Source organism: Cervus elaphus, chromosome 26, assembly GCF_910594005.1.
Source record: "Cervus elaphus chromosome 26, mCerEla1.1, whole genome shotgun sequence".
NCBI lineage: Eukaryota > Metazoa > Chordata > Mammalia > Artiodactyla > Cervidae > Cervus > Cervus elaphus.
The window spans coordinates 23476052-23499720 of NC_057840.1; the positions used below are offsets into that span (position 1 = coordinate 23476052).

The 23669-nt window shown below is 37.7% G+C and overlaps 2 protein-coding genes across 6 annotated transcripts in view; one reads left to right on the forward strand and one right to left on the reverse strand.

Moving 5' to 3' along the window:
* Positions 1–8199, forward strand: part of ECT2L (epithelial cell transforming 2 like) — a 75344-nt gene extending 67145 nt beyond the window's left edge. The window contains exons 20-22 of the mRNA XM_043888432.1: positions 507–595; positions 5961–6133; positions 7468–8199. Of these exons, the coding sequence (XP_043744367.1) occupies positions 507–595; positions 5961–6133; positions 7468–7595 (390 nt within the window). The 3' untranslated portion in view covers positions 7596–8199. The remainder of the gene's footprint in view (positions 1–506; positions 596–5960; positions 6134–7467) is intronic.
* Positions 8200–9859: 1660 nt separating this feature from the next.
* The window catches only part of REPS1 (RALBP1 associated Eps domain containing 1), an 87928-nt gene continuing 74118 nt past the window's right edge, over positions 9860–23669 (reverse strand). For 3 of the 5 annotated variants that reach the window (XM_043888154.1, XM_043888156.1, XM_043888157.1), the window contains 8 exons: positions 20847–20919; positions 19318–19436; positions 18408–18472; positions 16469–16654; positions 15220–15315; positions 13212–13360; positions 12377–12482; positions 9860–10131 (listed from right to left, as the gene is read on the reverse strand). In XM_043888154.1, coding sequence (XP_043744089.1) covers positions 10063–10131; positions 12377–12482; positions 13212–13360; positions 15220–15315; positions 16469–16654; positions 18408–18472; positions 19318–19436; positions 20847–20919 — 863 coding nt within the window. In that variant the 3' untranslated portion in view covers positions 9860–10062. The remainder of the gene's footprint in view (positions 10132–12376; positions 12483–13211; positions 13361–15219; positions 15316–16468; positions 16655–18407; positions 18473–19317; positions 19437–20846; positions 20920–23669) is intronic. The other 2 variants (XM_043888155.1, XM_043888158.1) reach the window with 1 other exon arrangement.

Genomic DNA, 23669 nt, shown 5'->3' on the forward strand with positions numbered 1-23669 from the left:
TTGTGGTTTTATTTGGCTAAATTGAGGAAGCAAAATGCAGTTGTTTTGGCCTAGTTTAGATCTGCACATTTTGAAAGGGAAAGAGTAATGGGATTGATTGGGTTACAGAAAATCCAAAAATCTTGGGGCTCACAAAGTCCACAGAACTTTATCTCTGGATCACTATATGCCCCAAGTGATCATCTCCATGGCTAGATCAGTAAAAGAGCCTGACATCTTAATTTGTAACATTTCACTCACTTCCTTTTCTTGATAGATCCCTTCTGACTCACACACATCCCCACTTTATTTTTGGTAGTAGGAAAGCATTTATAATAAAAAAATAATTTCAATAGTTTTAAAAATTAGACAACTTCCTCAAGTATAGTTTTAAAAACAATGCTTTTTTCATAATTGAACTTAGTTATACTCAACACTTAGATCTTTTGGGATATGATTACTCAGTAGTGAGACTTATTTTATAAAATATATATATATATTTCTAATTCTTTTTATTTATTTCATAGACTCTATCAGAAGCAAACAGATACCTGATTAGGGTTCAAGATGTGGCCCAACTTCACTGCTGTGATGAGGACATAAGTTTCTATTTAAGGTAAATATTCAGCTATCCTATGGCTATGAGTGTTTCTTACTTATCTTGTACCCAGAATCCAGTACAATGTCTGTCATATTGTAAATATACAATAAATCTTTGTGTTGATCTGAAAAGTTACACACGCACCCCTCTGAGACACATGAGGTGTTTATCACCTTACTCACATTCCAGGCAGCTACTTCGTAGAATGTAAGAAACTAAACTGTCATTGCCTGGGCCACTAACTCGAGACATGGGATTTCCAGTTTGGTCACTTTCCTACTGAGAGGAGAGCTGATGTGAGATATCACATGGATGACCGGCTCAACTCTAAGAAAGAGAAGACCAGTTAGTTACTGAGGTCAGCACTCGAAAGGTCTCCCCGTAGGACCACCATTGTATTGAGGTCTCCCATGTCTAGTTCGCACAGTGCTCACAGTAGTGTAAAAACTATTGTGATGCGAAGGTGCTAACATTTCCTTTTCTTCTTTACAACAAGGATGGGCAAACTTTTCTGTAAAAGGTCAGATGGTAGTATTCTAGATCTTTCTTACCAAGTGATATCTGTGGCAACTACCTAACTTGGCCATTGTAGCACAAAAGCAGCTACATAAATACAATATATAATGATTAATATGATCTTCATAAACAATACAGTATATAAGTCAGCAAATGTAGCTGTGTTTCAATAAAACTTTATTTACAAAAAGCAAGGAGTGGGGCCATCGTTTTTAAATTCTTGCTTTAGAAAACTGTTTGCCAATCTATGTTTTCAGTATTAATGGCAAAGATGGTAGCTCCACAAAGAGCAACCAAATGCAGAGAAATTAATTCCAATAAAAGAAATGAAAATCAGATTGCCTGTTATTTCAATGAACATTTCACCGAATGTTCCCCAAAGGCCCAGGACAGGATTTGGGTTGGAGGGAGGTTAGAATAAACCAGTCCCTTCACCTTGATGTAACCAGTCCCTTAAATGGAAATCAGTCACACAACTGTGTCACTTTTCTCACTGTCCCAGGGCTTTTGTTTTCTCGTTTTGTTGTTTTTGGTCAGGAACAATAGAAATGAGCTACAAGAAGAGGAGGAAGCTAGATATCAAGTCAACAATTCTAAACACATCCGTGTATTAGGACACATGCTAGGGATTATTCCAGTTTTTTATTATTAGAATTAATTTTACCTTCATGTGCTCATTCTCAGACACGCTTCCTTTATCTTTCTTTATCTAAGTCCATGTTTCTAACTGACAGAATTTGCTCTGGGGAGAGTCATTTTAGAGCTAGGAAACCTGGAGGCATTTGTCTCTCTGTAGATATAACCCACATAGTTTTGGATTAAGCCTTTATGTACCTTGGAACTTTGACATTTTCATGTGTGACTTTAAACTTGCTGATTTTTTAAACATTTATGTTTACTTTTGTTCTTCTAATGGGGTGTCACCAAGGGCAAAAGTAGAGCCTCTAAGACTGGTGAATAGAGGCATGGCTTTAGATCACCAAACAGAGCCATCCACTGCTCAGACCCTGAGTCCTCTTGAGGACATACATTACTAAACTACAGAGTATGTATATTGTTAACTTTACTTTTAGCTTACCCAAAGGGACCTATAGTCATTGACCAGGAAACTGGGCACTGGGGGAAGAGAAATACCCAGATTCCTCAGGGATACAGGACTCTGGCTCTGAATTGACTTTTATCCTGGCAACTGCCAAAAGCCACTATGATCCACTAGTCAGAATGTGGATGATGAAGACAAGGTGATAAACAGTTTGACTCAGGTCAGCTCGCAGAGGCTTCCCTCATGACTCAGACAGTAAAGAATCTGCTTGCAATGCTGGAGACCCAGATTTGATCCCTGGGTTGGGAAGATCCCCTGGAGAATGGAATGGCTACCCACTCCAGTATTCCTGCCTGGAAAATCCCATGGACAGAGGAGCCTGGCAGGCCACAGTCCATGGCGTTGCAGAGTCGGACACGACTGAGTGACTAACACTTAGCTCACAGAACCAATGACGTCCTGTTATCTGTTCATGCCAAAGTTTATGCTCTGAAAATTACTTTTAAAGTTTTATGTATTTATGGAAGTTGGGTACTTTGTTTTTTGGTCTGGCTAATGTATTAATAGTGATTAAATAATGACAAAACACTTCTAGAATGGTGTTAAGAATTTAAGCTATGTTTGGCAGAGTCATTGAGTCTATTTGTGAAAAAGCAAAGAAATCCTGTCCAGGTTCAAGGAAAACACTCTACCCGTGGAGTTGGTTCTTCTGAATCTGAGCAGCAGCAGTTTTCTGAAACTTGAGTAGGATCCAGAGTTTCCATTTCAGTTGTTCCATTATGTCAATGTGAAAGGCAAAATTATTTGCTTTTACATATGTGGAAGAATAAACGTTTTTTTAAAAGGGTTCTGGTGTTTTTTGTCTTTGGATGAGTTGAAACTCTTGGTGAGTATTTTTGGAAAACTTTTGGAAAGCTTTTTCCGAGGTAAAATTCATTTATATGTATTTTAAATAGCACTTTCATAATCAGATTAAAATAATAAAAACCTCTTTGTGCATTTATCTTTCTCTGCTCACATCCTCAGGTTACAAGTGGCCTCAACTCCAAGTTCAAAAAATGTGCCTGCTCCTTCCCTCCTCTGGGCCATCCACCCACCCAGTCCAAGTGGGTCACGCAATTAGAATTCTCCCTTCATTTAACTTACTTTCAATGCTATCCCTTCCAAAGTGAAAAACCAAACATCTGTTTACCAAAGCAAACACCCTTTTCAAAGCTACATCTTCAAAGCACCCTGGTAGGCACATTCCCGGGCCATTCAGATAGAAAGGCAAAGTTTTATTACAGCTTTTAAATATTTTTCTCAAATGATATGATTCTCATCAGTAATAAGAGTAAAAATATTGCCAAAGGAGGGTCACAAACATGGGTGGAATTCTTTTGCCTAACGTGGCCATTCAGCACATACAGCTCACCACATACCGATCTATATGCACCCCCTTTCTTGCTTCCCCTTTCCCTCATCCCTACTTCTCTTTGCTCCCTTATTCTCAGAATAACCTATCAACTTAATCTGGAACATTATTTCTTGCAAACTACCAGTAAATATGAAGCATCCCACTCCCTCCAGCCTAAATCATAACCACAGATATGGGAAGGAAATGTTTGAAAAAGGAAGGTGGCTCCAGTGGTTGGATGACCACTGCATTTCTCTCTCTCCACACACCTAACATGACCTGTACCCCCAACACTCTCCCAGGAGCTGAACCTGAAGCAAAGCACTCCTTAAAAATGTTTAAACCACTCCCTCTCCCAGTCTAGTCTTTTGCCCACAACATGGGCACAGCTGTAATAAATACATGACTTAAGTGCCTCAATACTCTCAAGTGTGGTTGGCGAACCAGCATCACCAGGGAGCTGTTAGAAACACAGAATCTCAGGCTAGTCTGCTGCTGCCGCTGTGTCACTTCAGTCGTGTCCGACTCTGTGACCCCATAGACGGCAGCCCACCCGGCTCCCCTGTCCCTGGGATTCTCCAGGCAAGAACACTGGAATGGGTTGCCATTTCCTTCTCCAATGCATGAAAGTGAAAAGTGAAAGTGAAGTCGCTCAGTCGTGTCCGACTCTTCGCGACCCCATGGACTGCAGCCCACCAGGCTCCTCCGTCCATGGGATTTTCCAGGCAAGAGTACTGGAGTGGGGTGCCATTGCCTTCTCCGCGGGCTAGTTTAGCTCTACTGAATTTTCATTTTAACAAAAATCTCTGGGTAATTCAGAGGCACAGTAAAGGTTGTACAAGTCAGAGCCATTATGATACAGAGTGGATTCTAAATGTGAATTATAGTAGCTTTTATGTCAGTCTTTGGTAAAAATATATATACCATTTGGTCAATCAATCTTACCCTTGGAAACCCTATCTGCCAGAAATATCAGTGCATGTAAGGAGTCTGTTTATATGTAAGGAACTAGTTTTTTCAAATATTGCTCACAGTGGCAATAAAGAAAAAACAAAGGAAACGAGGGAGGGAAGAAGGAAGAGAGACCTGAGCCTGCAAACAAAGAAATGCCCACTCAGTGAGGGAAGAGTTCGAACAACGATGGTCCGTCCATGCTATTACTTGGTCATTAAAAAGAACTTGAAGTGACTTCTATTGCTGGGAAAAGCAAGAAAAGGGCCTGGAATAATACTCAAAACCACCGACCTGTCAATAGATGCACACATAGGTACATATGTGAGTGACTACTTGAATGGGTTAAAAGAAAAAGTGGAAAGATTATGTACTGTTTGGTAACTTGGGTAACACAAGTGGAGGCAGGCGTGAGCCAAACAAAAAGGGAAACAAGAGTGCTACAGTAAAACCAGACAGTGCATGCTGTGACGGTGCCACTCCTGTGCAACTCTCTCTGCTTCTAACTCAGCAGCGTAAAAATCAAACAGACGACGAAGATAAGAGATAAGAGAATTCCCCTCAAGAAACCAGTCAACTGAGTTGCTTGCTTAGAGTAACTTCCTGAGGGCTTCCTGATGCTTCTAAGAGAAAAACACTTTTGGGGGCTATCCTCCACCCAAGTAACGCGCTTGCTGCACTTGGCCACTCCCGGTGCTGGACAGAGATTGGGGGCTTGGGGTGAGGCTCTCCCAAGTTCCTCCCTAGTACATCATTTGATGCTTGGTTGAGTACTCCCATGAGATAACCCACACCAGAGCACAGTGAAATCCTGCTCAACACCGTGATCTGGCTCCATCAGCAGAAAACCACAGACGATACTAGGTGGAGGTGGGGGACCAAAAAATGCCTACCATTGACCATGGTAGCAACCTCAGTAGAATTGAAGAGCTACTTAAATCCAACCTTTCATCAATTTCTCTCCAACTGATACTAGAAAATTCTCTATTTCCCTACTTAGTAAATGCTTTTTTCCCCCTGCTTTCTACTTGAGACACCGTACACCTTACTGATTCTTGTGCTTCTCTCGAACCCAACTTGTTACCCTTAAAGATGAAACCAAACTAAATGAAAACATTCTCCACAGACTGTCTAAGTACATCAAACACAAAATACCAACACAGCTTTAACCTGACTTGTAACACTGGGAAAATTCAGTGTTCATTTTTTTCTGCATCGATTGGATACTGTCCAATGGATAAGCTCAAATCATTCCACCAGGAACCCTGAGGCCTACCCACATGACTGGACTGAGAGACAGAGGGACTATTCACACCAGGAGAAAAATATACAGAGAACTTCAAACAGTCAGTCCAAAGGTCTGAGGGAAAAACCCTGATGATGAGCTTATCAACATAAAGATGGTGAAGTGTGTTAACAAAACACATATGTATGCATATGTAAAACTAAACTGCTCTTTCTCTTTTTTAAACCAGGCTCTATGAACATACCTGTGATCTCAGTCTTTTCCTCTTCAATGATGCACTGCTCGTTTCTAGTCGGGGTACATCTCATACTCCATTTGAAAGGACCTCAAAATCAACCTACCAATTCATTGCATCAGTGGCACTTCATAGGTTAATCATAGAAGACATACCAGATTCCAAATGTATGTATTCTCTTCCTCCTAAGAGATAACACCTTTAAGAAGCTGTATTATATAAAACTCATTAGCTATTAAAGTAGAAAAGCAGGAAGAGAACTGGAATTTGCATTTGCAAATAATTTCCCAAGTATTTTCAGGATCTCATTAATGTAAACTTTCCTCTACCTTTGAAATAGCAAAAGAAAGGAATGCTGGCATTGTCAGACACAAACCCTACACATTAGGAAAACAGCTTTCCAAAGTCACAAAGGGAGACATAACCCTGTATCATTGCCAGGGAAGCTGGAGTCCTTAACCACTACCTTCTATTGCTTGTAGATGTTACAATTTTTATCTATTACTTTTCCATTATACTAGGACTAAGTGATTACTGCAGATTTGACTGTTCTCTTTTTCTGTAAATTTGCATTTACAAGTTCTCTAAAGGATGCATTTGCAAATAATGTTTAGTAACAAACATTTAACTCATAATAATCTCAGAAGAAATAATCGTTGTTACAAAAAGAAATCCTACTTAAACCTACTGTACCTTTTAGTTTTTGTCTTACACTCTACTTTCCAATCTTAAAAAGATCTGTATCTCTTTTCCTATATTTCTGTTAGGCCAGGCAATCTGAATATAACACCTTTTGTTCCAATATTTTTCACTGCATGTGAAGGTAGGACTTACGGGTAAAGCTAGAACCAAGATCTGAGAAGGAACTAATCTAAAAAGAGCTGCTTTCCATTAGCTTTGGCTTCATTTAAAATCTGAGCATGAGAAAAACTGAACACTAAATGTGGGAATAAATATTTTCACCTATTGAGAAATAAATATTTTCAAACTCAGGTAAGAAGGGTTAGTTATCCATAATGTGCATGACATGTCTCCTTCCGTCTCCCCTTCATCAGCTGTGCTCTATGTCAGAACATCATAACGTAAGCTAAAAGTGGGCATTCAGCTAAGTCGTCGCTGGCTTCATTCTGTCCTGCTGCTCATACCAGGGTGGCCAAGGTCCAGCTCTCAGCATCTGTTATCTACAATAACTCTTGTAAAGACCTTTACTGGTTCCAGTTCCTTCTGAAATTAAAGACTATCATATCATCTATTACTTTAAAAATAATTGCTAATTATAACTAAATAATTATAAAGACAAGTTTATTTTAGACTATATTTGAATTTTTCAGTAATTTAGGAAGTTACATTCTAAACTGGATGTGTATGAAACTTTAATTTTCAAAAAGTCTTCAAGATGACTTGATCAACTCTTGAATTTTAAAACATTTTTTCCTTTTGACTGTTACCTACAAAAATTAATTTATGTACATTAATTTATGTACTTTCAATATTTTTACAGTTATCAAGAATGCATTTATTCTTCAAGGTCCAAAACATGAATGGATCTGTGCAACAGAAGTTGAAGATGATAAATTTCTATGGTTGTCTGTACTCCAAAATGCCATCAAAAGTAGTATGGAAAAGTGAGTCTGGACTTCAGACAACAGGGGTGCCAATCTGCCCTGACAAAGACAACATGTTGTTTTCTGTTCCAGAAGATCCAGTAAGAAGCAGAATAATGGTTCATCATGGATGATCCATGGATGAACTAGGGGGGACTCATAAAATTCCTCCTAACTTTTAAACTTTATCATCTATGCTCAATTAGGTGAAATGGATAAGAAAAATTTTAATGTAAAAATTTGAACCACTTCTTTTGATAGCTGTTTTTTATGGACAGTATTATTTAATCTGACTGACAAAACCTAAGGCTGAATAAGGATATTGAGTATTTAAAGATTTGTTTTCTGATCTAATGAAAAATAAAAGTCATAATGAAAAGTATTTCTTAAATGATCAGTCTAGAGAAATGTCTTAATCTGTTGGTGACTTACCAATTATCAACCTCTTTTAACATTTCCATGAAATAGTTATGGATTTTAAAAATATGTATAAGAAATCTAAATAGTACTTTACTAAAAAACTGGTCACATATATCCATAATATGAATGTATTCCTACAGAGAGCATTAAAAACATACCACTATAAAGCACTAAAATTTTCTGTAATTCTTAAGTGTTCTTTTCTTGCAAAATTAAATTCTTAGACCTTCCAAATAAAATGGTTTAAAAATTTGTTACGCTGCTAAATCAGAAGGCTGTTTGGTAGAGGGTGAGGGGGTACTTTCTAAAAAACAAAAACAAAACTTGCCTGTAATGGAATTTAGCTGAGTAAAAACTGAAGAAATTAAGACAATTCTATTTAAAACAGAATTAAAAAAATAGGTATTGAGTAGTTTTCTGGGCCCTTAAAGCTTTCATTTAATTATTTAATAAACTGAAGCTATAAACTGGTTAGCCACTTTGAAACTTTAGCTGATATATGCTAAATATGTAATATTTTTACTCAGTTAATGATAGATAATATTGTATTAATCTTGGAAGCTTTTGGCTGTCAGTTCCTCTTTGCTTCAAATTCTCCTTTAAGGAAATGAAATCTACTAGTACAGTCTAGCATTGGGAAGTAGGCTATTTTAAACATTTTCTTTTTTCTACAACAAAAATACAAATTCCTTCTAATTCTTAAAAATTTAAATTCTTGTTTAAAAATGTACAAAAGTTAAAATGTTGTTTTTAATTAGTGTAAAATCACACTTCTGATTATGATAAAACCATGCAGCTTAACATCTATGTCAGACAGAATAAAACATTAAAGGAATGTCTGCTGTTAGTCAGCAATAAATGTAAATTCACAAATGTGATCAAAATGGAAATATCATATAATAGAAAACAAATCCTGAGACACTACATGATCCTGAATAGGACAAACTTTAGAAACTCTTTGTTAATAGGAAAAGTCTCTCTCTATAGCAAAAGAATGGAGTAGAAATGGCAACCCACTCTACCATTCTTGCCTGGAGAGTCTCATGGACAGAGGGGCCTGACAAGCTACAGTCCATGGGGTTGCAAATAGTTGGACATGACTTAGGGACTAAACAACAAAAACATGGCAAAAGAATGAGTAACAAGAGAGCTAAAGATAACTAGGAATCTTAAGGAATTTTCATTTATTATAATAGTGAATAATTAAGATCCTCAGAAGTTCTAAAACATGTTACTTGAAAACACTTCTAGAGACTGATGAGCATAAGCTTATAATTGCGAGTTTAGTGCATAAATCATGCAAAAAGTGACATCTGCAACTGGACAGTACTTCTGTGGCTTGCAGCATCAACACTTTCCCTTTGCTTCTAGCAGACAATTTAAAAATGCCTATCTTCAGTTATTTCCTAATTTTATAGGACTGCTGAGGAATTAAAATCTCACACACAACAAAGTTTAAGTCACAGGTGATACTGATCAAATTTTCATCAGGAAAACATAAAATCTAACCCCTAAGCTGATATGAAAAAGCCTGTAAGTGCCATGAGACTCTTGAAGGATGTTGGTTACAGCAGAGCTTATGGTTAAAGTATGCCTTATCTGATACAGTTCTTTCAAATTAAAAATCAAATAGGAAACACATTTTAAAGATTTTTGGATTCTTTAAGTATTAAGCCTAAAGACAAATTGACAGTTTATTTAATTTTGTCTTCTTTTGAAAATATTTCTGAGTTTGTGCTTAAGGTGTTAAATGAGAAACCCATTCTGTAAATCCAAGCAGTGTGAGGTTTTGGCCACATAAGTATAATGCACCAAAGTTATGGGATAACAAGGGGGGAGGGGGGCTGTGCCAACAAACACAATACACCCTCCAGAAAAAGTCATCCTGACCCTTTTATTGTTGAAATTAAAAAATAAAAGATACTTAAATACAATGGTGAACATATAGGGCAAAACAGAATCATAAAATTTAATGTTGAATTAAGCAGTGAGCTGAATGTCTGGGTCTCCAAATTGGCTTTGAACCCAAAACCGCTTAAAAACAGGTATGTTCACAGTTAACGGCAACTGGCTTAAAGGTGAGAGAATGGTCGAAGCTGTTCCAGTTGAACTTCCAGGGAAATTCTCTCCTCAAGAACATCCTGAAAAAGATGCAAAGACAAGTTATGTTTCAACATATACAAAAATGCAGGCACATCTAACAGCAGCACTGCATGAAGGGACAGCTGTTCCTTTTAGAAATGTAAGTTTCTTTTTAGGTGCGTACATTAAAACACAATCTTAATTAAAATCTTTTTCTCTCATTACTTTAAATCAGGGTAATCAAATGTTTTTTCCTTCATTATTAGAAAACCCAGTATTTGCAGATGATGGTTATTAATGCATGAATTTTGCACAAAGCCCACCCCTTGCAGTAACTGCAGATGAGCTGGTTAACAAAGATTTTTTCCCCTGGTGATTACCTCTGGTCATAACAACTCCTGCACCTCATTTTGAGCTTCAGTTTCACAATGAATTAATGTATTTTATAATCAGAATTTCTAATGACTGTCGATTTGGGACAGTCTTTTCAGACAGTCAGCAACTTAAACAGCCATATCCTTTTTTTCTTTTTCTCTATCACACTGACAGTATCATGTTTTAACCAGAATGACCTCCTCCTATTTGGTACCATACTTTCTCAGAGGATAATGAGAAAAGTGATTTTTAGAAACAGCTTCTATACGCATGTTTCTATGGTTTTTCATAGTTCTTCAGAAAAACATGCATTAACAAAACTTTCACCTAAAGGTAGCTACCAGAAAGCTTGTCATTTAGTTTTACATTCTTCCTTTACAATGGACCAAATTCACAAGTCATAGAACAGCTATGAGTATCTTCTTTGATCAAAGAGTTACACAAGAATACTATTCCTTTAACATACATTTATCAAATGCCCCACATGTGTGGAGTTTTGAGGACAGAGACAAGATGGTTATAAACCTATCCAGGACAGTCTCAGATTATCTCTGATGTCCTGGCCTACATATTAACACATCCCTTTCTCTCTTTTCTCTTAAAAGTACTTTGGTTTGAACAATGTATTACATGGTCACTGTAAACAGGAATGATTATGACTTAGCCTCAGTGAGTTCAGGTTAGTAGGACAGAGACACATATGTGCCATAGATATGGACAATGTGATAAATGCTAGAAAAGGAATATGAACAGAATATTACGGGACTCAACTGACTCTGTATTCATTTTACATTTCCATGGACTCCTTCCTCATCTTTATGGTTTACGACCTTGCTACTCAAAGTGGAGTCAACTGTCCAGGAGCACTCCTTCACCTGAAAGTTAATTAAAAACTGCAGAACTCTCAGGCCCTTCTCCATACCGGACATGAGTCACAATTTTCATTTTACCATGGACCTTTCCTACGTGTATACAATTACGGTTTGAGAACCACTGGTTTCTAAGACGTGAATGCCTAATAATGTTGATGAATCATACATGATTCTGCTTGTTAGTTTTTATGTATAGGGATTAAAAAAAATCATGGTGAGTAGTAAGCAAGAAAACAAACTCATCCTCTCAAGTACAGATGACAGAAGCACACACTGGCCCTGAGCACCATTTCTATTTAAGGTTTGTCTTTTCTGTTTTAGAGATGATCTAAATTGCCCCCATCCCTCTTCTTCAGATCTGTCATTTTCATAGAATCTGAGTTGTTTTGATAAAAGGATAAGTTAACAATACTCGAATCATTGTAGAATTAGTGTGTAGAGAGCCACATATATGATCCTGGAGGTAGCTGAGGTCACAACATTTCTACTCTTGGGTTTCATTATGAAAGTTAACGAACATTTTCAGTTCAGTTCAGTAGCCCAGTCACATCCGACTCTTTGCGACCCCATGGACTGCAGCACACCAGGCCTCCCTGTCAACTGCCAACTACTGGAGTTTACTCAAACTCATGTCCATTGAGTCGGTGATGCCAACCAACCATCTGGTCCTCTGTCATCCCCTTCTCCTCCTGCCTTCAATCTTTCCAGCATCAGGGTCTTTTCAAATGAGTCAGTTCTTCGCATCAGATGGCCAAAGTATTGGAGTTCCAACTTCAGCATCAGTCCTTCCAATGAATATTCAGGACTGAACATTTTAGGAATATGCTTTACATACATACAGGATAAGGCAATCATACAAGAAATTAGCACAGGAAATTCTTTTTAATATTAAAAGATTCAAAGGCATATAAAACATTTTAGATCCACACTTCTCCTGCTACTCGGAAAAGTTTCACACTAGCATAAGAACTGCTGGATCACCTCCAAGTCTTAGTTCAACACTAACAGGCTCTGACTCCACGGAACTTTCCAAATAAAGATTCAGAAACTACATTACCTTTAACTGTTGCTGCAATTCACTATTCAATCTGGCCAAAACTGTGTTGGTTTCCTTATTGCGTCTAATTGATGCCTGAATAGCTTTCTTATCTTTCCCAACAGACCTGAGAAGATAAAGAGAGCAAAAAACTTGACCTTCATTCTTATTATTAAATTCATTCCATTCTTCCCTGTGATCCATGGCCAATCCCAGAAAGCCAAGGGAGCACCTTTGCCCTGCTAGCGTATCTCAACCTTGCTTGATCAGTTTTAAAGCTCAACCAAAAACTACTAAGCTTCAGAGGCTTAGTTACTGTAGTTATTGATTTAGTGACTTTTCTGTAGAATCACCTGAGTTTAAGTCAGTGCAGAGCAGGAATAAGCAAACTTTTTCTATAAATGGTCAGATAGTAAGTATTTTAAGCTTTGCAGACCATACCATTTCTGCTGAATATTCTGTTTTTCGTATCTTTTCTTTTTCTCTTTTTAAACAAAAATGTAAAAACCCTTACAAAAACTGACCATAGGTTGACTTTGGCCCATGAGCTCTAGCTTGCCAATTCTTGCTTCTAGAACAACCATAGTTAAAACATCAGTGTTACTGAGCGATATAAAAATTTTTTAAGTCTGCTCTAGGATTTGTAACTTGAGTTGAACTTAATAACAGAAGGGGGGGAAAAGTGGGAAGAATATTCCACTTACTTATAAATGAGAAAACTCTCAAAGGGGAACAGTGGAGGACCTGTGCTCAACTACAGGACCAGTCTGACCATAATTCCCTTCTGTTTAATATTTTTAATTACTGTGCAATTTGTTTCCAGGAATTACACATGTTTAGGAACAGCTTTGATTACCGAGGAATAGAAGGTTGTGATGCAAGAACAGCAGCTAGGACGCCTGTCTTCTGTGTATGTTCATCAACTTCTGGCCTTAATTCATCTTCTGATTTTAATCTCCTTCGAACAGGCTTAGGTGGTGGAGCAAGAGGTGTTGTGCCTTTGCTCTGGGAGACAAGAATTTCATGAATAATAAGCATTTCTTAAAGACATTTGTGGTTTGTTAGCACTTTGCCAACATCATATGCTTTCTTTAAGCCTTCCCTTCTCTAAAAATTATGGGTCACTTGTCCTACTTTAAAGCAATTTATATATTTGTGGCAACAGCTAACTTAAATTACAATGGGAAAGAATGTTCCTAGTGACATCGCAACTGTAAATGTACCTATTAAGACAAAATTTTTTACAGGGTGACATAACAAGCTCCTCAAGGCCCGAATTCTGTGACTCAAGGCTATAATATTCAGTTTTAACATAACACACTCAATATGTATCTGTTCAATAACTATAAAAGGCAGTCTCCAGAAACATGCATCCAGTATCACCACACGGTTTTCTAGTCACATATCCTAAGATGTATTATCTTAATGAATAATTTATAAAGAAGTGGAAAACCAGGCAATTCTTTAAAAAATCTTTCATTAAGATATACAGTAACTCTTAAAAATGAGTGGCTGTTTTATTGGAGATCTGTCCTCAACAGAATCAAATGTAACAGTCTGGTATTTACTATAACCTGATCTGACCTGTTAATAAATAAAAACAAGAGTCAACTGCCATCCCTTTGGTTAAATGCTATTTTTAATCTATTGCCATTTACTGACAAAATAAAATTCACTATTAAAAAAATTACAGAAGTATTAACAGTAAAAAAAAAACAAAAACCAGTGCCCAGAAAGTAGTATTTACATACTTTCAGAAACACTCACTGTTTTAATGACTACTGGGGATGTCTCAATGATAACAAAAAAAGTGACCATAATTCCTTTCTCAAGAAGTGTCCTGTTATCTGCAATGTACTTTGAAATGCAAACAACAGATAAGAAGGACTGATATAGAGAGAAGGATGCAGATATAAAGCAAGTATATTAACACAAGGAAAAACGTTATAGTTTTCTATTTCTTTAATTCTGTATTTATATGAAATGAAGAACATTCACTAAACATACTGATAGTCATTTCGTTATATATGTAAGTCAAATAATTATGTTGTACACCTTAAACTGTGTTGTGTATCAATTATATCTTAATAAAACTGGAAGAAAAATATAGTAAATATTAATGGTACAATCAAGGTGTGGCTTTATTGTACAATATAAAATTCTTCCAACTTTTCTGTATGGTTAAAATTTTTCACAATAAATTTTTGGGAAAAAAGTATTCCTAAGACAGCTAAAAAAAGAACAGAGAGTATAACATTAACTTTGCCAAGTCACTTCAGTCGTGTCTGACTCTGTGCGACCCCACAGACGGCAGCCCACCAGGCTCTGCCGTCCCTGGGATTCTCCAGGCAAGAACACTAGAGTGGGTTGCCATTTCCTTCCCCAATGAAAGTGAAAAGGGAAAGTGAAGTCGCTCAGGTCATGTCTGACTCCTAGTGACCCCATGGACTGCAGCCTACCAGGCTCCTCCGTCTATGGGATTTTCTAGGCAAGAGTACTAGAGTAGGTTGCCATTGCCTTCCCCCAGTATTAACCTTAGAGGGTTGATAATCTTTCCCTGTTATACACTCAGAACTGAAGTAACAGAAACTGAGTATGACAAAAAAGGAAGTTCTACTTTATGTACTTGAAACAACGTAATAACCACACAAAATCTGAGAACCTATGGCACGTATTAATACAAATGACAGGCTATCATCTCTACCTCTAGGTGGATTGTGTTCTGAGACACGCTATATGTATTACAGTTTAAGGCAGTGAAACGGGTTAGATGATCTCTAACTTTATTTCTAAGATTTTTCAAATTATATCATACAATTTTTATATGTATAAAACAATCAATACTATAAAAGACTTTTGTATACCACATTGGCGGGAGCACTAGCAGCTGTCTTTTCTTCAATTTTACTATCTGTTTTGGCAACGCGAAGAGAACTTGCGGGATCAGAAGCTTTTTCAACCTAGAGATGAGTATATTATTATTACAAATTATATATAAGTAACATACATATATGAATAAATATGTAAGTGGCAGATCAGAGCGTAAAATGTTTAGAAAACATTCATTCTAACAGTAAGAAGCTCAGATGAAGATGAGAGGAGTTTGAGACTACCCTGCGAAATGATCATGCATCTGCCCCTTTAGGGCAGAGAGGGAAGAGAATACATCTCTGAGGGGATGGCGGACAAAGTCTGGGAAGTTCTTTGGCTGGGGGAGGGTACGTACAAGTACCCCCTGCACACCGCTACTCCCACCTCAGGCCCAGTCTGCCTTCCTGGAGGTGCAGCCCATTTCCCTAGTAGCCCCAGGCCAGGTGGAAAGTTATAGGTTTGAAGAACTAGCTGGCAGAAAACTTCCCATGGACCAAACCTGTAAGAACTCTTTATGTAAATTATGCCAGTCAAACATCAGTTTTTTAAATCTATTAGAGAAGATCAGTATAAACTGGAATAATCAGAGCAAACTTCAGAATTCCCCTGTTCCCTCCAACTCCATATTTACACTTATGAGGACAGGGATTCTTGTCCCTCTTACAGAAGTTTTTGCTGCTAGAACCAAACAGTCCCCCAGAACACTGGCTGCAAAGATGAAATTCTGGCATCCTGTGGTCTGTAAGTCTGTCTAACTGATGTGACTTACTCCCATACAATTTTCACCAAATCACAATCAAATGCTTAGCATTAAGAGGCAACCCCATAAAGTGACTTATTCTCATACAAACCGAGTGTAGCTATGGCAACCACAGCTTCTCCTTATACAGAAATCTTTGAATCACACAATCAGATGCTCAGCATTAAAATGCAACCCCCAGAACAGTGTTTTAGCCAAAACCAGATGGTTGCATCTTTTCATGTGACATCTACCCTTCACCCAGATATTGATTCTTACTAAGCATTTTATGCAACCAGCAGGTGGTCTGAGGCCAGTAAGAAATTGAGAAGCATTGATCTACGGAATATAAACCCTCTAAAAGCAGGAACAGCAGGTATTTTACTCACTGATGTCCCTTCTATTATCTGCTCTTTTAGGGGTTCCTCTGTTTCAAGACTGGCTTATGAGCACAATATTGGAAGATTCCCAGCAGAAAATTAGAGAAGCTCTTGAAAACTGACCGGCAAGACCTCTGGATGTTTCTCGGCTTCATCATCTTGTTCTTCATTTACATTTGATGCAGCAAATACTTCAAATTGGCTGAAATCTGCAAAATTTGGTTGTTCTGGTATCTGCTGAGGTGAGGTACTAGTGTGAGTTATTAGGCCATCGGCATCCACTGGGCGATGCACAACGGGACCAGGAGCCTATAGGAGGGTTTAGGATATAGGAGCAAATGTTTTACTGATCTTAGTGTCACAGAGAGCCTTCTTTTTCTTTGAAAATTTATTATAAGGATGGTCTGATTTATTAGCTGAAAATTCAGGAAGGTGAGCTACAGTAACATTTAGCTCTAAAAAACCTTGAGTGAAATGCCAAGACACTAAAAAATTAAGATAACAAATCTCCAAATAAAAAAATACTTTATTTAACAAAGTTCTTACTGCCAAGAATGTGCAACAAAGGAGACAAGTTCTGGCCTTAATCTCTGATTCTCTCCTTGCATCTATTTTTTTCTTACTTAGGTTGCTGCATAATGGTTCATTATTTTAAAAAGCAGGTTTTAAAAATGTTTCACTATGTTTCTAAAAAGACTATTATCTCTAAAGTGTGAAAACCAGTGCTCTAGCCACTCTCCAGCACTCCAGTGCACTCGCCTTCAATCTGTCCTCCACTCTTTTACAAGATCAATTCTCCTAAAGTCTCCATTTGAAAACTAAATGTATTGAGTACCTATACTTTTGACCAAACAAATAAGGTCCATCCCTAACAAAGCTGATAATCTAGTGCAGGACACGAGGGAAGTAAACAAGGGATAAAATACAGTGTGAGTTCTGTGGCAGAGGAAGCGCAGCAAGCTAAAGGAATGCATCTGAAGTCTCTCCCCTGCTGGCCCTTAGAAAACTCTCCCCATCCTGCAAGAAAAACTCCACCGTCGTAGTATGACAGAGGAGATGCTCTGTCATTTCCTCACCTCTTCAATTTTATTCCCCATCACTCTAGTTGTACTGAACTCAATAGCTTTTCCTTGAAGAATATGCCAGGCCTACCTTACCCTCTGTGCCACTCCTTCTGGTTGTAATGCCTTCTCCTTAAGAACTAGTATTTTATCGTTCAAGTCTTTGCTTACGTCTAACTTCCTTCATTTTACTTGACTTTTTCAGTGTGATCCCTGATGTTACTAGCTAGGACATCTATGCTAAAACATTTTATAAGTATGTCTACTATAGCATTTCTATTATAACTGCTTACAGGTCTGTTTTTCCCACTAGACTGGTTCTTGAGTCAAGAGATAATTCACTCCGTTTTACACCTTAATACAGTAAAAGTATTTTCATTGGCCCTTTAGATAAAATAAATACTGGAATATTCAAATTTCAGTATCTTTTGACAATTAGGAAACCATATATTTAACTACAAATAACCAATTTCATTATAAGAATCTAACTCAGAAAAATCAACCAAATTCATTCATGTAAAAATGTAGCCAGTCAGTCACATAAAACTAAGTTACAAACTAGAATCTACTTTGGAACACAATAGTTTTATGCAGATGAAAGAACTTTGACCTGTTAGTTGTGCAACACTTTATTCACTGATGCAGGAACACATCCAGGGAGATGCAGGGAGGTGACCTTGAGTCACTACTAGATCCAGGACATACATGACACACTCCCTATCCCTCAATCTATTGATTCTTCTTCTAAACCCTCCTTTGTCGAGACACTATCATTTGGTTCACTTCTAAGCTTCTTTGAAAAAACAACCCAAATCATTATTGGAATTCTTATCCTCTAAGAAAAGACCTAGCTTCTCCGAATTAAATAGGCATTAAGAATGACAGTTAGGCAATTCCCGATTTTCAAAATAATTATAGAATAGTATCAAAGACCTAACAGATAAACTGACCAAGGGGACTATAATAACTGATGCTTACTAATGAAGACGTAGGAGAATTACCTGGGAGGGCTGTGGTCTTGGAGGCACTGCAGGAGGTTGGGCAACAACTCCAGCCTGTTGCTGTCCTGTGTGAATACACAAATCTTCTTTTTGTAAATATATATAATTACTTTGCCAGTAAAGCAGAAAGGCTGAATGAATGTGATCAAATGATAAAGATTTCAAATGCCAATGTATAGTACTGGAAGCCCAATCCATCTCATCAGACTGTCCGGATACAGTTGAATCTCACAGCCTCTTCTCAGACCCCACTTCCCTGGCTCTAGTGCACACAGTGCTGGTCTTGCTCCTCCCCATCCCAGTAACACTACACGTTCTTGGTCTTCTCCCCACCTTTCTGACTACTTCTAGCTATCAAATATGAAGACTTCCAAATTTCTTCTTTCCATTTAGCATTTTGGTCTACCATTTCTATGTAAATGATTCTCAAATAATAGATCAATCTTGCATAGCCCATAGGTCCAGCGGCCTGTCGATTTCTTTCTCATCATTCCAAACACATAATATCAAAAACAGACCATCATCACCCTCTATCCTAACTTTTCTACTTTGACCAACAGTAAGACCAGTCATATAAAAACTGAACCCTCTGAGTAAGTTATGACTCCTCTCTCCCCTCTGTCATGTAAGACCTATTAGCTTTTCCTCCTTAATATCTCCACATAAAATCTTTTTTTTAATCTCTTGTGGCATATCTCAGGTTACCATCTTTATCATTTGAACTCACATTTTAGACAGTCATTAAAAAAAATAAATTCCCTCACCTGATACTTTTTCAATTTAAAATTTTTCTTCAGATAAATATCAAAAAATAAGAGAAAACAAAATACTGTGTATCTTTAATCAACTAAATATATTTAACAATTTAACATATTTAATTTAATTTGTATCACAGTTCTCTAACCCCTACCTGTTGAGACGGAAAAGGTCCGATTCATGTCTAAAGATGATGATCTAGAATGAGAGGGCTGAGGCCGTGGTGGTGGGGGTGGAGGTGCAGTGTTTTCAGGCGACGTTCCTGAATGAGACCTGCAAAAGTGGCCCCATTACAACTGGTCATGTTATTGATATTGCAGCTTTTCTTTTTAAGCAATCAAACTTAGCTAGGCAGCAAAGGATCTTATTGGAGTGACATTTTCTCCAGAGGGTACACAGGTATTAACAATGAATAGAGTATTATTTATGATGTGCATTCAACAAGCAGTTACTTAATACAGCAAATAATCTTCTAATTATACATTTAACAAAATTTAAAGAACTTTAAAAAAAGTTATTAACATGAATTCAAGGTAGACTACTAACCTAGTGTAATGTTTTCATATTCAGTTAAAGGCAATATTAGTCTGAAAAGCTGTTTTCAAAGAAGAGAAACTTTACTTGCAGATACAGTTAGCTTTCAACGTATTTAAATTTGGTAAGCTGAGGTATACTTTGGCTCAACTATGTGAGATGCCATCTCATCTTAAAATCACTCATTTTAGAGGTGATTATACTCATGTTCACTCACCCTGGAGATCTGCTATTAGCCACTAAAGTCTTCTATATTCTGAAGAATCTCATGGACTAAGACAATCTGATCCTCACTTATAGGAATAAAAAGGAGACTAAAATCCCAAATGAGAACCTTAAGACATATGAAGAAGCAACCTTCTGACTGTGTGAGCTCTTGGAGAGTCTACGTTACCAGTCTCTCCATACACCCTCCAAGTGTGTGGCAAAAGACTCTCACAATGTATGAAAAGCAGCAGAGAAAGATGCTTCTGTCCTGTGCAGTTTTGAGAGGATGGTGAAGCCCTGGGAGACAGACCCCTTGCCACCTCACCCTATCCCGTATCATTTTTGTCTGTGCCTGAAATGTTAACATGTGACACAGGTCTTCAGGATGGGTAGGTAGCCCAACACTGGCCTGCGTGTCCAGATGACATTTTAGAACACCAAATTCTTTTGGTACTTGTCCCATTCGGCTCTAAGAGGAAACGTGCACATTTCATACTTAAAGAGACTCTCACTGCTCAGCTACAAAAAAAGGACTGTATTAAACCAAGTGCAAAGAAGTTATCAGTTTATTTTAAACCTTCCACAGAACACCATGAAGACAACGATTCCTTTTGCTTTGCTTTACTTTGGAAAGAATAAAAATCATTTCCCTTTTACATAAATCAATTGGTAACTTGACAGCATTTAGAGAAGTGAAGAACTGAGAAAAATAACTTATGCATGCATGCATGCTAAATCACTTCAGTCGTGTCCGACTCTGTGCGACCCCATGGACAGCAGCCCACCAGGCTCCACTGTCCACGGGATTCCCCAGACAAGAATACTGGATGGGTTGCCATTTCCTTCTCCGAAAATAATTTATACTTGGTTTCAAATAATTTTCAATATTAAAATGTAACAAAATACTTTAATTATGCTTTTTTAATTAACAGAAACACTAACCTTTGACGAGTTACGTTGTTTCCAATCTGTTCTGGATCCGAAGTAAAAGAGTCTGAACTACTGTACCCATCTGCTGATAAATGGGATATATCCTATTTAATAATAATCATTTCCTTACTTTTTATTCTATATGCCCTAAACAGGTAACTGAATTACTGTTTCAAACCAGGGATATTCAAAGATTGGCCAACAGGTTAGTGTTTCACCAGTGTATTACTAACCATAAAAGATTAGATATAAATCAAATAAATGGTGTACTTATACAACAAAATACTATGCACAGAGAGAAATTAAAATCTAGAAATGTTACCATTTGATAATAGAGAAATATTCAAAATTAGTTACACAGAAGCAGGGCAGAAAATAGTACATATATCACAATTTCATTTCATATAAAAATATAACATGCACAAAGTAAAGATTCAGGTTGACAATGAATGTTAATTATGGTCATTTGTGGAACAGTGAGATTATAATTTGTATTTTCTTATTTTTGTTTATTACATTTCTACAAGTGTGAATAGTTTTTATAAAGAAAAAAATTCATTTTAAAGGATAAATTAGAAGCATTTTAAGTTAAAAAGTGAACTTAAAAATTGTTAATGTAAATTTTAAAAAAATTGATAAAGGAATAAATTGTGCTTAGACAATGATAAAGCTTATGAAATTAAACAGAGGGTACCAATTTTTCACCTGAGGACATATTTTCAATTTCCTCAAAATCTTATAAAGGAGCAGAGAATCCCAGAATCAGACTAACAGTTATGAAACAATAAAGAAGTTTTAAAACAGAAACTCTAGGGATAATCTGAAGAAATACTACTAAATACCTCTCAAGAGTTATAAATTCAAGGAACTGGTTATTTGGTTTAGTTTCATTTCAAAGTGTATCCCACTTCTTTTTCCTGTCAAATCATTGAGAAGTTTACTAATTGGTACAGGAATGATGCTAAAATTAACACATTCCCATTTGGACATTGTTAACAGGCATCTCAGACTGAACACGTCCAAAACTGAATTCCTACCCTTTCTCCCACAAATCTTCTACTACAACAGACTTCTTCCGTTTCCAGTTGCTCTGGCTAACATCCCTTGAATCACCCTGATTCCCATGCCCCTACCCCTCACATCCTGTATCACAAAGGTAGGCAAATCCTGTGGTGTTTTCCTACCAAAATCTAGCCAGAATCTGACCACTTCTTAGCACTTCTACTGCTACCACCCTAGGCCAAGCCATCATCTTCTCTTGCCTGTATTAATATAACTGTTTCCTAAAACGGTCTTTCCCTGTTTGAATTCTTGCCTTTTTCTGGTCTATTACCAATATAGCAGCCAGAATGATCTTGTTAAAAAAGGAAAGTCAGGTTACATCACTTCTCCATTCAGAAACCTTCTAAATGGCATTTCATCTTTCTCGGTAGAAGTCAGTCTTATACTGCTCCCCAGTTACTATTCTCCCACATGCTAGTTCTAGTTCTGGTGTTTGCTGGCTGTTTCCAGTAGATATAAAGAAGGCATCTTCCCTAAACCAGGGCTCCATATTGGCTATTCCTTTGGCCTAAAACGTTCTTCCTTAAGATACTCACACAGTTAAATTCATCTCCTTCAAATTTTAACTCAAATGCTACTTTTTGGTAAGGCTTTCTTTGATCCCCTTACTTAAACTGTCACTCCCCCTCCCCTTTCACAACTTAATTTTTATCCAGGGTGTTAACTATATCCTAAGATACAAGTTATTTTTATTTTATTTTTCTGTTATCTCCCCTACAGAATGCAAGCTTCATAAGGGCAAAGAATTTTTTGTTTTGTTTACTGCTGAATACTCAGTGTCTAGAACAGAGCCTGACACATATTAATAGTATTCCATTAACAATGACTGAATGAACATGTACACAGTTTCCTGTGAGAGGAAGAAAGGAGTTAGTGGGGAAGAGCTAGCGGAGAGGGGTGGCCAACAGGAGGCAGGCCTTGAGGCAGGTGCAGTGGCAGTAGGCATCCGTTTATTAATACAGAAGGTACAGGTCTTTAAAAGGATTGACTATTCCCTACATTATCCAGTGAAGATAATACTAAATGGTTATATATTCAAATAATTCAGATGCTAAATGTAGACAAGGATAAGAGAAGATGGCAGAGGAGCAGGAGGAAGTGGAGTACACCTCTCTTCATAGATGCATCAAGAATACATCTTCAGATGCAGAAGATCTTGCAGAGCACCAGCTTAGAGTTAGTAGGAGTCCCTGACCACCAGAAAGGAATATACAGATTCACACAAAACTGGGTAGGATAAAGAAGGGAAGGGAAGAGGAGGAGAGTTAGCACAACTGAACCTGTGCCCAGCAGGCGGGGAAGTGGAAGAAGGAGTGATATCCCCATATCAGGGCAATCGGTTGGGACAAAGGAGAAGCATCTGAGACTGCTGGAGAGTGAAGGAGCTGATCTGTGACAGTCTGAATGGCGTGGGAACCACACCGACAATCTGGGCCGTGGCCCTACATAGCCCAGGCAGGGACACAGGTCCGCCAGAACGCAGAGCGGCTGGGAGCTGGAGCGTAAGCGCAATCCCAGGGCAAGGACTGCTGCTGACTTTGGGGAAACAGCCTGAAAGGATGCGATGGAGGAGATCGCTGTGGGGAATGCCTCTGGAATAAAGTCAGGCAGCAGTGCTACTGCTGAGTCCCACACAAGCAGCGGGACCATCACTTCTCTCCCCACACGCTGGCATGAGCAGCTGAGTAACAGGGGAATACCCCAGAGAAGGTGGCCATTTGAGTGCCTGACATGCCAAGCAACAGAGAAGGGCCCCCATCAGCCCCTTGGAAT